Source organism: Dicentrarchus labrax, unplaced genomic scaffold, assembly GCF_905237075.1.
Source record: "Dicentrarchus labrax unplaced genomic scaffold, dlabrax2021, whole genome shotgun sequence".
NCBI lineage: Eukaryota > Metazoa > Chordata > Actinopteri > Moronidae > Dicentrarchus > Dicentrarchus labrax.
The window spans coordinates 27,026,548-27,041,931 of NW_026136720.1; the positions used below are offsets into that span (position 1 = coordinate 27,026,548).

The following is a 15,384-nucleotide window of genomic DNA, read 5'->3' on the forward strand; positions in this document are numbered from 1 at the left end:
CACTATATCCTGACAGTAGTACGTGAGATAGATAATCTGGCGCCTGCTAGTGCTCCTAATAGCATTTGCAATAATCCACAGGTTATTTTCAGGCCTGGTGGATTCTTGCAAATATCATTAGGAGCACTAGGAGGAGCCAGAGGAACCACATCTTATGACCTATTATGTTTTTTCTTAGTTTCTTTCATATATATAATCTTACAGTGTCAGATGTTGATGATTATATCAAACAAGGCCAAAGTGTGAAATAATGAGGTAAACATAGGTAAAATTCAGACTGCTCTGAATGCAATGTCTCCAATGTCTTTTTCTACTTTACGTGAGCGGCCGCTGTCAACTCCAGGCAGTTACTCTGTTGTTGTATGCAGAAAGTGCAGAGAGTATCCTTTGGCATACGGTGGACAATCATACAAGTATATGTATATATTATATTTCGTTTGTTTTCCTAAGCCATGTTTTGTTTTTTAATGGTTGACATGGTTGGAACTCTGCAGTGTGCATAATCATCATTATCATTATTTTGAGATATTAAGTGAATAAGTTTCTCATTATAATAACTTACAGAATACCTTTTCCCGTCACATTGGCGGAAATTGGCTTCCATAGATTTTTATTCCAAAGAGAAAAAAAAGACCGGAAGTCTTTGTCAGCGGAACTCTACAGCGGGCGGACCACATTCACAACGTGTTTTCCAGGGGGACTCATAACAGCGTTGAACACTATGTCGCCTCTCAGCTGACAACCTCATTTGTGAGGTAAGTTCGATACCTTCCAGCCAGAACACAAGCAGAAATACAGACGCGGCAAAATGTCTATGTTTAAGGCTCTTTCTCTACTACTGACCCTACTTCCGTGTTCATGGAACGCTCGTTTAGCGGCACGCACTGCGTCATACTGACACTGTCCACGCACGAGGAGGTAAAAAAACGTCAGTCCGTGAAAATAACGTCAGCAAGTAAACAGCTGTACGTCACTCGTTCTGACGCTTTATCTAAGCTCCATAACCCAGAGTGCATTATGGCACAGGACGGGGAAACAGACATAGCTAGTCCTGTTAGACCTTCCAAAAACACTACAGTATCACTTTAAAGAATGACTATAGAAAGACAAGAAAAAAGCAGTATTACTATAGTATTTCTTTGTTTTTTACTAGTTAGTTATGTTATAGTGAAATGATATGTACACGATAGTGTTTTTATATAAAAATCACTATAGTCATTCCTGTAGTATTTCCAGGGAATTACTATAGTTCTACTATATTTTTGATACAGTATTACTATAGTATGTTCTATAGTCTTTCTGTGGTTTTTCATTCACACTATAGTAAGTGACCATAGTAATACTATTAAAATCAATATAGTAATACTATTAAAAACACTATAGTAATACTTTACATTTACTAAAGCATCATCATAGTATTACTATAAGAATGTTCTATAGTACGTTCAAAACCAACAACAGAAACAATATACAATAGTAATATTATTTCAAATAGAACAGGAATACTACAAAGAGCCAGATACATAGTATTACTAATGAAATATTCTAGGGCTTCTAGAGCTAGTCTGCTCAAAATGAATCCAAATGGCTTGTTTTACTTCCTGCAGTTATTGTGTTCACTGTTTGGGTTCACTGTACCGTTGTATCAGTTGTTCTCTACTGTCTGTTGTTATGCATTCAATGAGATATGTATTATCCATAAAATATGTCAGTCAGTTTACTTAATGATAGAAAAGGGCTCTATTGAGCAGAACGGTTGTGAACCAGTGATCTACAGATATAGACAGAGCTGAAGAGGTCTGTGATGTTTTACAGCAGGGATGTGTGAAGCAGCAGAGAAGGACCTGTACGCTGTCCTGGGAGCCAGCTCCTCAGACTCGGTCCAGCAGCTCAAACGCAGATACCAGCAGCTGGCCTTACAGGTAAGCACACTGCCATGTCTGTCTCTGTAGGCCTGAAGCAACACACAACCACTACTACTACATACTGTGTGAGGAGGTCCCTTCGTCTGTCTGTTCACACAGGGCTTGGCACATAGGCACAGTCCAAACTAACCTCAGACAGAGGCTACAACGTAAAAACATGATTTGTCTGTGTTGATGATAATTCAAGAAATGGCAGCTCCTGTTCAAGTGTAAATGATTAATACTTAATCACAGTTCCCACACATCCTGGAAAACCTGGAAATTTAGAGACTAGTCATGGAAACCACCCTGAAAATGTATTTTTGTAGTGGCTCCCCAGTGGACTGCTGGGTGTTCTTTGATTTATTGGAAACTGAGTTATGTTAAGTTAAGTTAAGTTATGGGTCACTGCAGTCATTGCTCCAGTTCATTCTGGCTACTGGATCCTTAGCTAGCAGAACTCTATGCATGTTAAAATAGAGTTAATAGAGTTAAGTTAGGCTGCAGTCTAACAGAAGTCTTCAGCAGTCTGAGTTTGACAAATAATGTTTGTGTGTACACAGTACCACCCAGATCGTCTTGGAGGTGAGGGTTCTTCAGAAGCGGAGTATGGTGTGGAGAAGTTTCTCGAAGTTGATGCTGCGTGGAGGATCCTCAGTGACCAGAACACCAGGACACAGTACGACCTGCAGCGGAGAGGTAGTTCTTCTAAAACTTAGTTATTATTTTTGTTGATACGATTAATTCCTTACTCCTTATGGCAAAGATCAAGATTTGCATTAAACAATCTGAAGCAATTTTGTTCGGCTTGAAAATTGTGTTTTGGTTTCAGACATTATGATACAGTTCTGAAGTGAGTGTAATCTGTAAACTCCAAAAATCCAAAGTAGAACCAGAGAGTGTACAAGCTGCTACAGAGGACGAGCTGATCCTGCTGGGTTATCAAAGTTAAAGCTGGAATTAAGACTAACTGACCTCATTTCACATCAATACGTTGATGAAGTCATTCCTTCATTAGGCTGCCACCTAACAGTATAAACAATATAACATCCCCTATAATTACAACAAGCAATCTAACTCTACATACACAACCAGTCAATGTTTTCTGTGTGTGTTCATTTTACATATTTGATTCTGCATCATTCCACTGAGGATGTAATGACTGTCCAGTCTAATTCAGACAAACCAAATGACCAAGATGTTGGAGAAATGCAGCTGGGGGGGGTGGGTTCGGATGAAAAAGAGCTGGTACACTAAAAAGATGTCAGGTTGGTTGTGTTGGCACAAGACTGACATGGTAATCCTAACAGTGGAGTTTTAAAGGTGTGTGTGGGTGTGTGTGTGTGTGTGTGTGTGTGTGTGGTTGGTTGGTTGGTTGGTTGGTGTGTGTGTGTGTGTGTGTGTGTGTTCTGATATATACCCCAAAACATCCAACTAATGCAGTGAGTTAACAGAAGCCAAGTGTTCTATGACACTGGTATCATAAATCAATAAGAGGACAGACTCTTGTGCACTGGTGTACTGGCACTGGCTCTGAAGGGTGTGTGTTTTACAGGCTGACTGCATTGAACACTATGAGGAGCGGATGCTGCAACACTAAGCTTCAAGTATATTTGATGAAACTGGCTACCGCAGGCACGAAAGCAGTGTGTAAGTGGAGCCTTTGAGATCTGCTCTGCGTTTGTAAAACAGGCCAGATTTCCATTTATGTTGTTTTACACACAGCCCTTTGACCCAGAAATGGGTCTATATTTTATGACGAGAGAATGAAACAGCAGACTAAATGAAGGCTAGGTTATTTTTAACTAGACATGGGACGACACAAAAATGTAATGTCACGATTATCTTGACCAAAATAATTGCGACACACAATAATATCACAATAATCATGAAACTGCACACATACTTTTAAAATGACTGGAATTACTTTACCTTACATTTTGTTAGGAAAAGCATATATTAATACATCACAGATAGGAAACTCATCTCCCTGTTCTTTATTTTGGAATCTATACTATTTCCACACATCTGGTTTAACTTTTCTTTGTGGGGGATTCAACGGGCAAGCATAGGCTTCAGTCACGGTGACAGGGTTAGGATTCTGGAATGACTGGAAAGATGCAGGCTCCCCCTTGTAGGTTGGAAAGGAGGCTGTGAAAAGTTCTTACTGTTGACAAGGGCCGTAGTCGGCTTGGATTCAGTTACAGTGGATTCCAGTGAGTCACAGAAAGAAACAAGATGTTTGTTTTCTGTTGGTGTATGTGAGTACATTCTTCCTGAAAGCTACAGCCTCTTCCTCATCATCCACCCGACTTTAAATTATCACTAGTTTAGCAGCAATTATTCCTCGCACACAGTGTAACACTAATTAAAACCCCAGCAAAGTTTAGCACTAATTATTCATGGTTCAAAGTCATTATCACTGTCAAACTGAACAACTTGATAATAACCTCAAGAGTGAACTGTAAAACACAAGTGTGTGTGAACATCCATCTGTTCACCTGTCTATCCATTCTTCCATCATCTGTCTAGCTGTCAGTCCATCCATTTATCCATCCTTCCATCCACTGATAGCCAAGGCTCTCTTGTTTTTGAGAATGTGGCGTTTGTTTCTCAAAATCATCATGAATAAAATTCAACTTAAACACAAATAAACTTCACAATTGATTTGCACCATTTCTGCCGTTATCATCATCCTCCCTCCTCTAGCTGCATATATTTATCTCTTAAAAAATAAAATGCCTCTATCCTGATGGCATATTTTTGGTTTGTTTTTATTTGTGGTTGTGTTACGGTGTCAACACAACTCTTCCTGCAGGCATTTCAAATTAAAAGCCGTCATTCTGTTGTACTGATGGAATTAGTACTGTGGAAATTTAAACCATGCTGAATTTATCAAGACAAAGGCAAACATGGAGGAAGTGTTGAGTTTGCATCAACAACAACACACACACACAAAAAAAACCAGGATTAAAGCAGATACAATATTAAATAAAATAAAAATAAAGGCCTGGCTCTTGCTGCAGGTAAGGTAAATAACAGCAGAGCCCCACTGGGCTAAGGGTTAAGGTTATACTGTTGGGTAGTTTTGGTCTTGGTGCCCTACATTTTGTGATGCCCATATTCATTTCTCTTTATCAAAGGCCAAAGTGGCCTTGCCTAAAAAAATCCTTTTGTGCTTGTCTTCCTTCTACTATTATTAAAATAATGATGCACTGATACTTCTCCAGCGCGGGAACTGAAACAGGATTGGCCAGTGGATTCTACGGTCTATCTGAGGGACATGACCTGGGACCAGGGTAAGTACACACCATGTATAATGAACACATACTCAGCTAAAATAACAGTAGTAGGGACGCTAAGATGTTTCACATCTCACACAGAGAGTCAGTTATTTCTACTCTAAAGTGATGTACTCTGTACCAGAAAATGTGCTCTGGTGTAAACAGTGAAGGAAAAAATCTTCTGGCTCTGTCGTTAGTCTCTCCCATCATTCTAACCATTTCCATTACGGCATTAAGGCATGTCTGTTGGTGTTAATTTTAAGTTCTGTCTTCACTACAGTCCAACTTATTTATTTTTTTTCAACGTGGTTTTACAAAATGAACGCATTAATTCCTCTACTACCTTCAAACTCTCTATGTTTAAACTTGGTGGTTTATTTCAGTCATTCTCATACCTGCTGGATCCCAATGATAGATCAATCTGTTTGTAACTGTAGGATGAACCCTTTCCTCTAGTACCACCTTCAGGACTCACAGCTTTATTTATTTAGATTTATATTGTTTACATATTTACAAATGTTTTTTATTTTAAATGGTATGAATAGTACGAATCCACCTGGCCTGAACGCAAACAACCAATCACAGCCGAAAAAGATATAAAGATGAAAGGAAGATTCTTTGTTGTTGAGTCTCATTCCCAGAGTCCCAAAGCGTCGGTATTTGATGACCTGGGAATGAGACTCAACAATCAACTATCTTCCTCTGCTCTGATTGGTTGTTTTCGTTCAGGCCCAGTGGATTCTTGCAAATACCATTAGGAGCACTAGGAGGAGCCAGAGGAACCTGATTGTTTCACAGATTATCTGTCTCATGAACTACTGTCAGGATATAGAAAATAACTTTTTTATAAAAGTTACCTACTCCAGCTTTAATCTAGTCATTATACATTTTCAGTTACTGTATGTCACTTTTCAAAGCCATTAAATATCATTAAGTAAATCCATCTAAAATGTGTGTGTGTGTGTGTGTGTGTGTGTGTGTGTGTGTGTGTGTGTGTGTGTGTGTGTGTGTGTGTGTGTGTGTGTGTGTGTGTGTGTGTGTGTTGTTCAGATGAGTGTGTGTATACATATAGCTGTCGCTGTGGAGGAGGATTCAGCGTCTCAGAGGAGGAGGTGGAGGAGGAGACACAGAGGAGGCAGCAGGATGATGAAGAGGAAGAAGAGCACAGAGGAGTTGTTGTTTGCTGTGATACCTGTTCCCTCAGTGTGTACGTCACATGGTCATTACACACAACCAGTCAAATGTTAAAATGCCAGTAATAATTATTTGGAAACCTTTAACTGTAGCTCTTTAATAGAGACAGGTGTCTGAGACTCAAAATGTGAGCACAAGAATCTTGAACTGGATTCTGAATTTGATGAGAGGCCAGAGTAAAGAAGTCAGTGTTCCATGAGATCTTTTGGAGGAACTGGTCAGAAGCTTGGCAGCTGTATATTGGACCACAGCTCAGGGACGTGTTGCTGAGGCAGGTGAAGAGGGGATTGCATTAGCAGGTGGAAATAAACATGAATAATCAACTCCATCTCAGCTAGGGACACAATGGGCCTGAGTTTAGCAGTGTTCCTCAGCTGCTAGAAACAGGAGCCAACCAAATGATGTACATGCTGGTCAAGACTCGAAGGCTGCTCTACAGAACGTTCTCTCAGCATCTCCATCACTTCTGTCCTAGCACAGCACCAATAAAAGGGCTGACGGAGAGCAGACTGTGTGTATGGAGCAGTTTGTATGTTGAATGTGAAGGTGAATGTTGCTTAGCAGTGGCTTATCAGCAGTGGTAGATGTGAACACCATGCCTCTTACCGGAGACCTGCTCTTTAGCTATGGGCTGATTAATCCAATGATCCAGTTCATTCTCATCCATCTGATCATCCATGTATGATGAAATCGGTGTTTCTCAAATGAGGCTACATGTACCCCAACGGCAGCGGTTCCCAACTAATGGACCCCCACTAGGGTTTGCCAAAGCTTCGGGGGGGTTGCAAGGCCTTGTTGATTTTAAGGGTTGTAAGAGAACTCTAATAATATAGACAGACTTTTTTTTTTTTGGGGGGGCTTTTATTGCCTTTATGATAGTGAAAGCTGAAGATAGACAGGAAAGGGGGGCAGAGAGAGGGAATGACACGCAGGAAAGGGCCGCAGGTTGGATTCGAACCCTGGGCCGCTGCAGCAAGGACTCTTGAGCTAACTGGGCACCCATAGACAGTAGCCTTATATCTCACAGGATAAGGTCATTAAACAATGTCCAAGCATCAGGGAGAAGAAAACCCTGGTTTTATCAAGAAAGAACCTTATTAAGTGTATGATTGTTAAAAAACAACATAAAAAAACCCTACATGATACAGACAGAGAACTGTATTAGAAGTTCCTCTGATCACTATTTGAGGAAAAAAAAAACTTCTCTGGTGTTACACAAATGTCCTGCAGTTATTGTGTTCACTGTTTGGGTTCATTGTACACTTTATCAGGTATTCTACTGTTGTTGTTATGTATTTAATAAAAAATGAAACATCCATAAAATGTCCCTTTAAGTCAGTTTACTTAATGATAGAGAAGAACTCCCTCCTTTTAAATGTTGGTTTTACAAATACCAGTCATGCATAATTCTTGAAATGAGCAAACTATAACAAGTGCAATAGAAAACTGGAAATGTAAGTTTGATAAACCACATTTTATGTTAAATATTCTTATTTTTAATGCACTCATAATGCAGTAAAGCCACTGTAAGAGTTTGATCTCTCCAGTTTCTTCCCTGCCACAGACAATGACAAAGAGATTGAGTGGTTGATGAACATCTGGCAGGTTTATTGTAACCCTTTCTTACAATTTATGAACATAAAAAATAAAAAGAAGAAAGAAAGAAAGAAAGAAAGAAAGAAATAATTTTAACAAAAAATAAAATGTCCTTAATGTCTCTGTCTGGTTAGGATTAATTGATGTGTGAGGATTATTCATTATCTGCCCATTTTCTGAAAATCCGTTGTCAGTCCTAGAGGCTTTCTTTACCAGGCACAATGCACATTAATCAACATTGCAATTAACACTTTTCAATGTAAATGCAACAGTTAGCTAATAAGCTAATTGCCCTCCCTGGGCAGGTTCTAATAAATTAGTGCCTAATGTCATCAGTACAGTATGGAAGTTATTTCCGCCAATGTGACAGGGAAAAAAAGCATTATGTGCAAAATATTGACTTTGTGATGCTAGTCTAAATATTGAGAGCTTCAACAAGTACTACAATATAATACATAATAATAGTACATCACAAAATAAATATAAAAACAATGTTTGTAAAGGCAGTGCCAGAGGGAAGGCAGTAAGAATTCTCATGACTGCAAGTTTGGTTTGCCATGTCTTAAGTTTATGTGTAAAAGTTAGGTAGTTAGTGCACTCTGTTAGTTCAGAAGGTCGACTGTGGCACTAGTTTTTTTGCAACAGGTTTTTCTTTTCTTATCTTATCAACACAAAGCCCTGTGTAGGTGATACTTTCTACCTTGTGTGTCCTGTCAGCCTTTTACAGCATTGTGGATAGAGGTTGTCAGGAAGACCAGTGGTACCATCATGGGGATTGTTCTGAGGTAATGTGATTCTAAAGCAGCACAGGGTGATGGTTGGTCTGTCCCCCCGAGAGTCTACGTGTGAGGTTTTACGTGAGGGGCGTCTGTACACTCTGGGGTCCTCGCCACATGTCTGAACCTGCCTGCTAGCTGTCATGATGCTGCTCAGCATACCTGATGCTCATCAACCACATCACACACACACACGGTAAACCAGAAGATACCTGTTTCTGTTCAAAAGCAGAAAACAGATGTGGGAACATAGATAATATTATCCTTTCATCTTAATTTCAGAGTGCGGATCACTACATGGTATCATTATATGTCTCGTTTAATTCCTGTGTGACTTGAAGTGAGGACACACCTTCAAACATGGCAGGTATTTGATGCTACAGTGTCCTCTTGTATGTCAGCGTCATTGTCAGGTGTATCATGTGCAGTTTAGCCAGTGGGCTATCATAAAAACCCACTGTCATCAACACAAGGACGTCGCACAATGCACAGTGACCTGTAGAATATAACACCACTTTGGTTCCCAAGAAAAACCTGCTCATTTTTTGGTTCCAGCTGGGAACCAACTTATCGGGTTTTGAACGATTTTAGTTTTGGTCAAAATGCTCTGAACGGTTCATGACTAGGTGCTTGGACCGGAACGGATCTGGTTCCCTGTTAGTGGAAAAGGCCAATCAGGCCCCTTTTCCACCAAATTAGCTCTGGTTCTTGAACCGGTTCCGTTCAAGATTCTTGGAACCTTGGTGCTATCTAGCAAACAATCTAACGTTTCCAGTGGTTTTGAGTGGAACCATTGTAATTGGATGCATCATCAACAGAGGGCACTGCTCAAGAACTCAACAACCTGCAGAATATAACACACCCACTTTGGTTTCCAAGGAAAACCTGATCATCTTTTCAGGTTCTGAACATATTTATTTTTGGTCGAAATGCTCAGAAAGGTTCAAAACGATGTTCCTGAAACCGGAACAGTTTAAGCTGTTAAAAAACAACAGCTGTTCGTAAGAAAGAACAGCACACCCACACCCTCCCACCACATGTCTATCATTTATCAATGATAGGGTAAGCAACTAATAAAAGTTTCTAAGTTTAATTTTAGTAAAATCAAGGTCAGCACCATAGCAATAGCAAACTTCTGTTTGTTATATCCCCTGCATAAATCATATTCCTTCAACTTAGGATACGTTTACACTGCAACCCATAGTGCTCAATTTTAATTTATTGCTCATATCAAATTTTTTTTGTTTGGTTGTTCACTTTATGTTCTTAATGTGACCTGTATCAGATTCCAGTGTGAACAGGTCACAGTCCTGAAGTGACCCGCATGATGAATGTAGATCTAGAGTGACAAGTCACATGCATTCTGACATGATTGTTCATACTGAGGTCACACTGCAAAAAATCCGACCTATTTCTGGACCACATATGACAGTGGCCTGAATCTGAATTGAAAGAAAATCTGATTCCATGTGGTTTGTGCCGTTCACACTGTCATTAAATAGGATCTGAGTCACATATGAGCAAAAAAATGCGACTTGGGTCACTTTTGGCCTACACTGAACGCTGCCTTTATTTCAATCCATATTTTTCCCCACAACCCCCCGGCTGCAGTGGCTCTATGCCCCACAGTTTGAGAACCACTGGTCTACTTTAATTCCATACCAACTCCCCAAATTCTATAAATATATATGACTTATATATTTTGAAGTAAATCCTGATATATCCTAAAACAACATTTGTAAATGGATTCCTGTGATACTAATATTATAAATGAGTTTCTGTAACATTCAATTCAATTCAATTTTATTTGTATAGCGCCAATTCATAACAGAAGTTATCTCAGGACACTTTTCAAATAGAGCAGGTCTAGACCGAACTCTTTAAAACATTAATTACAGAGACATCATCAAGTAACTTCCCTTCAAACAGCATATTATAACTGCAACTACTGTCCCTTTTGACTCCAAATTAGGTATTACAAACAAGGTATGTAATAACACAGTGTATATGTATCAAGCATGATGTGAACATTTTTAACTTAAATCCAAAATGTTACTGCTGGGACAACACTGCAATACCAGTTGTCAGCAATAATATACCAAATCTCAAACATTTTCCTCTGGATCATATCTACAGTGGTGAGCTTTTTCATGCTGTTTCATGTGATTAATTATCACAGAAGTTGGTGTGAATGCAACAAAACACAACTAAAAAAGAGTCAAATCAGGAAAAAAGCAAATAATTTGTATAATAAAAAACTATGACCCTGAAAAATTATCCTGTGACCGCTTAGGGATTCTGACCCCCAGGTTGAGAAGCGGTGCCATAAATGGCAGAGCTATTCTCCTCTCTGCGGGGTTGCGACAGACACACAAAGGGAAAACGGCTGGTAATGACTCTGCTCTCACTCTGGTCACTCAGCCTGCAAAGGTCACAGCTGACAGAAGCTCCGAGCGATGATCATCTCTCATCTATTATCCCCCCACCCCCACCCCAAATCTATCCATCCATCCATATCTGCCCTCCTTGCAGCAAGGAGGTGAAGAAGAAGGGTGGAGGGCAGAGAAAGTTAGGGTCTGACAAGAAAGAAGGGTGGGAATTGTCCACTAATTATTTCTAATCCATAGCGTCCTCATGATCAACCACAGTGGTCAGTGGTATAGGACGGTTTCTACTGACACTCACTCACTGACTAACTGCGGTGGAGGGCTTTGTGTGTGTGTGTGTGTGTGTGTGTGTGTGTAGTGGGGAGGTGGGAGTGTGTGACAGCTGATGTTTAAATGAGGGGTTGGTAGAATATTGATGTGACAGACACACAGAGACGTGCTGGGAAACAACAATACAATTAAAGCGGTTTAGATCACTTTCTACCGAGCACCCCACCATCCCAGAACCCCACCCCTATCCTGTTCATACACTGTAAAATCTTATGATCAATTTCATTAAAATAACTAATTTTAATTGATCCTTTCTAAGTCCCACCCCTTTTTGCACTGTGCTCCAATAACAGTTGACAAAGCTTCGGTCAGAACCTCAGCCAACTTTCTCCTTTCCTGTACTTGCTTTGCCTTAGCGTTCAAATCTAATTTATTGCTCAAATCAGTTTGTTTGGCTGTTCACATTATTTTAAAGATGTGAAGAGCTATATCAGATTCCAGTGTGACCCACATGACGAATGTCGATCATAAATTCTGATATGAGTGTTCACATCATACTACACAGGTCAAATCTGACCTGAATCTCATATGCAAATCAGAATTGAAAATATCAAATTCCATGTGATTTTTCCTGTTCACACTGTCATGAAAAAATCTAATCTGAGTCACATATGAGCAAAAAAAATCAGATTTGGGTCAAAAGACAACCACATTTTAAAGATGGTTCAAATGTAAATGTGACATATAGTCACATCTTAAGTTAGCTAATGTTACAAAACACTAGCTAACCATCTAGCTAATCGACGTAATCAACATATAAAAGATGGGTAACATGACAGCTCTGCAAACATGACGCCAAAACATCTTGATCGCCCCCTGGTGGCTGACTGCAGAAGAGATCATAAAGCCTGTTGCTGCAATGTTAGATGGGCCAAACTAAAAAACAAAATGTCAAAATACATTGTCAAATACATTTTTCCCAAAGATGGTTTCTGTCATTTTAAGTAGTTCTTATCACGCTGATGTATGTTAAAGTGTTAATTTTTATGTTTTAATTGGTTACTTGGTAAATGGACCTGTACTTGTATAGAGCCTTTCTAGTCTTCCGACCACTCAAAGAGCTTTTACACTACGTGCCACATTGACCCTTTCACACACATTCACTCAGTGATGGCAAAGGCCATCGAACAAAAACTCATTCACACACTGATGCACGGCATCGGGAGCAACTTGGGGTTCAGTATCTTGCTCAAGGATACTTCAACATGTGGCACTGGGGATCGAACCCACAACCTTCCAATTAGGAAACGACCCGCTCTGCCTCTGAGCCACAGATGCCCACTTGAAGCTATAAAAAGAGGGTTTCATGTCATGATTGACAGCGGAGCCCAATTTACAACTGGGCACCATTATGACCAGCTGGGCACCCTGGTGGTCGTAAGATTCGCCCTGAGGGTGACAAGTGTTCCACATTAAACCTTTTGACCGTTATGAGTGCAACATCTGTGTACTCGCAGCGCACTGCACTTTGCCACACTCGACAGACACTTATGTACTCACAATCATTAGCAAGCTAATGTTTGCAAAAGGCTAGCTAATTAGCTAACTAGAGAAAAAAATGCTAGCTAAAGATGAATGTAGATTAGGTGGCCAGTTAGCTAGTATTTTGCTAACATTAGCTAAGCTAAGATATGATTATCTATTTTACTATCATCTCTCTCTGCATTTTTATCCACTTTAACAAGGACACTTTCAGCACTGTTTTACCAGCGTTAAGCTAGCTATATGTTTACACAGTGGCGCAGTTAAGTGGGCTTTATTTCCCCCACCTGTATTCAGTGAAGACCCGCCCATACTCTGCCTCTGATTGGCTCTGACTCTGACATTTGTTTTAAAACCCTAACCATCTCACTCATCATGCCTAAACCTCACCTATCAAAGCATCAAACAGTAGCCAATCAGAGAGCAGGGCGAGTCTCTGCGGAATGCCTGGTGCGTAGGGGTGCGTACCTACTCGCACCAGGAGGGGGCAGTACAAACTAAGAAGTAAGGGTACTCGTGTGGACAAAAAGTGCTGAAGTGTCTGCTTTTACCTTTTACAAACACGCTTTATTCAACATCTAGTTCCTTTTCAGTTAGGATAAGTTGACTCAGGGAATGTTAGATTGGATAAACTCATGAATAAATTAAACAAAGTAGTCAGTACTTGAGGCAACTTGTTTTTACAGTGTATCTTTTCCCTCTCCTCCAAAGCCCCATCTTCCTCTATCCTGCAATTAGAGCCCTTAGATCACTTTCTGTCTCCAACCCCCCTTTCTCTTCCTCTCATCCTCTCTCACTCTCTGACCGCCTGCAAATAGACCTATTTAGTCCGCTCTCTCTCTGCCGATGCTCACCTCAGTCTATGTCTCTCTACCTCTGTCTGTGTTTTCTGTTTGGGTGGCTGACAGTGGTGTAAGGTTGATGGGGTTGAGGTATTGATGAGTGTGCTGAATAACTGTCAGGATAATAACTGTGAAACGGTGGCATTGCCCTTTAATAACTGGAGTCCCTAGAAGGGGAATGGTGGTGAATGCGGATTATACACTGGGATGATATATTGTCAGCTCAAAACATCTAGAGGATTGCTATTAAGAATTATTCTTATTTCTTGAGATTGTGGAAAGAGGTTTGAATGTCTTTTCACAAGTTGTTTCAGAATGAAATATTAGTGTTTGTTGCTCTGAACTGAACTGAATGGACCTGACGGTAAACGCTCATAAATGTTATTTTTATTTTGTCTATAATCATTTAATTCAAAGCATAAATAAATGGGAAATGATGAACACTCCACAGATTTTTATAATACATTTTTTTTGTCGTATTCGCTGAAACTTTCATTATATCCTGACAGTAGTACATGAGACTGATAAAAAAGTAATTTTTATAAACAGCAAAGCTTTCACACGTGGGAGAATGAGACTTGTGGTAAAATTAATTCATACTTCAGTCGACTATAAAACAAGAAAAAGACCAAAGATCACTTTTATTGCAAAGATGTTATAATTCTGCAGCCTGCTGAGAGAGAAAGAGACGGATCGGCTGTGACCGAATTGCCACATACGACTGAGGGTACCCAAGAGTGCCTGAGAGCCCCAGGGAGAATCAGGAGGAGAATCAGATTTTTTACTGTGAATGGGGGTTGGTGTGCTTAAAAAACATTTGATAGAAAGAGAGTCTCCTAGTAATATAGAAACAATTTTAAATTGCTTCAGGTATTTCCCAGCTGGCCGCTGCTGAACAGTGCATTAAATTAATTACACAGGTTTTATCCAATTTCTCCACAAACATAAGGAACATAAAGTATATTGTGTTTTATCAAGTTGCTGTCATGTCTTTCTTTTGGCGAGAAATGTGTTTTAATTGGTGTCAGAGAAATTAAAATTCAAAATATAAATGCTTTTTGTCCCATTTAGAACATAGGGTAGTGGTGCACTTCAGCCTCTGGTGGCTGAAATGAGTACAACAGCAAACAGAAATGATCCTGACAAGAAACAAACCCATTTTCACAGGTAAAAAAATATTTCAAACTTGAAAAAAGAAAAGACCACAGGGATTTTCACATTTTCTTGAGTCATAAACAAAGCAGAAAATTAAATTTAGACCAGAATCTGTATTCTCACTTGCCTCTCAAAGCTCCAAGTAAATTTAAATTGTTTGGCGCATTCTCTTTCTCCTCAACCCTTTAAGCAGTATCACTAACATACAGACTTCATTAATCATAATACTAAATCTTTATTATTAAAATGTATTAATTCATAATTTATGACAACAGAAAGCAGCCTCCATAAAGCAGAGCTGTGAGAGTTCATTTCAAACTTCAATCGAAGCTGCTAACATGTACCTGACCACCTTCCCCTTCAGTCAGTGTGTCCAACTGAGGTGGGAGGTGGGGTCTCTGACTCTCCAGCAGCCACCTTGTTAATCAAAATGT

General features: G+C 39.7%; 1 protein-coding gene across 3 annotated transcripts; it reads left to right on the forward strand.

The window, feature by feature from the left end:
• The first annotated feature begins 648 nt into the window (after positions 1 to 648).
• Positions 649 to 7,705, forward strand: dnajc24 (DnaJ (Hsp40) homolog, subfamily C, member 24). 3 transcript variants are annotated; one of them, XM_051383352.1, is made up of 5 exons: positions 649 to 755; positions 1,816 to 1,922; positions 2,468 to 2,603; positions 5,135 to 5,203; positions 6,239 to 7,705. In XM_051383352.1, the coding sequence occupies exons 2-5, from the start codon at positions 1,821 to 1,823 to the stop codon at positions 6,445 to 6,447; spliced, it is 516 nt and encodes a 171-aa protein (XP_051239312.1). In that variant the 5' UTR covers positions 649 to 755; positions 1,816 to 1,820; the 3' UTR covers positions 6,448 to 7,705. The 3 variants fall into 3 exon arrangements, with proteins under 3 accessions (XP_051239312.1, XP_051239314.1, XP_051239313.1); XM_051383354.1 differs by having other exon boundaries at positions 1,819 to 1,922; XM_051383353.1 differs by lacking the exon at positions 649 to 755 and adding an exon at positions 762 to 918.
• The last annotated feature ends 7,679 nt before the right edge of the window (positions 7,706 to 15,384 follow it).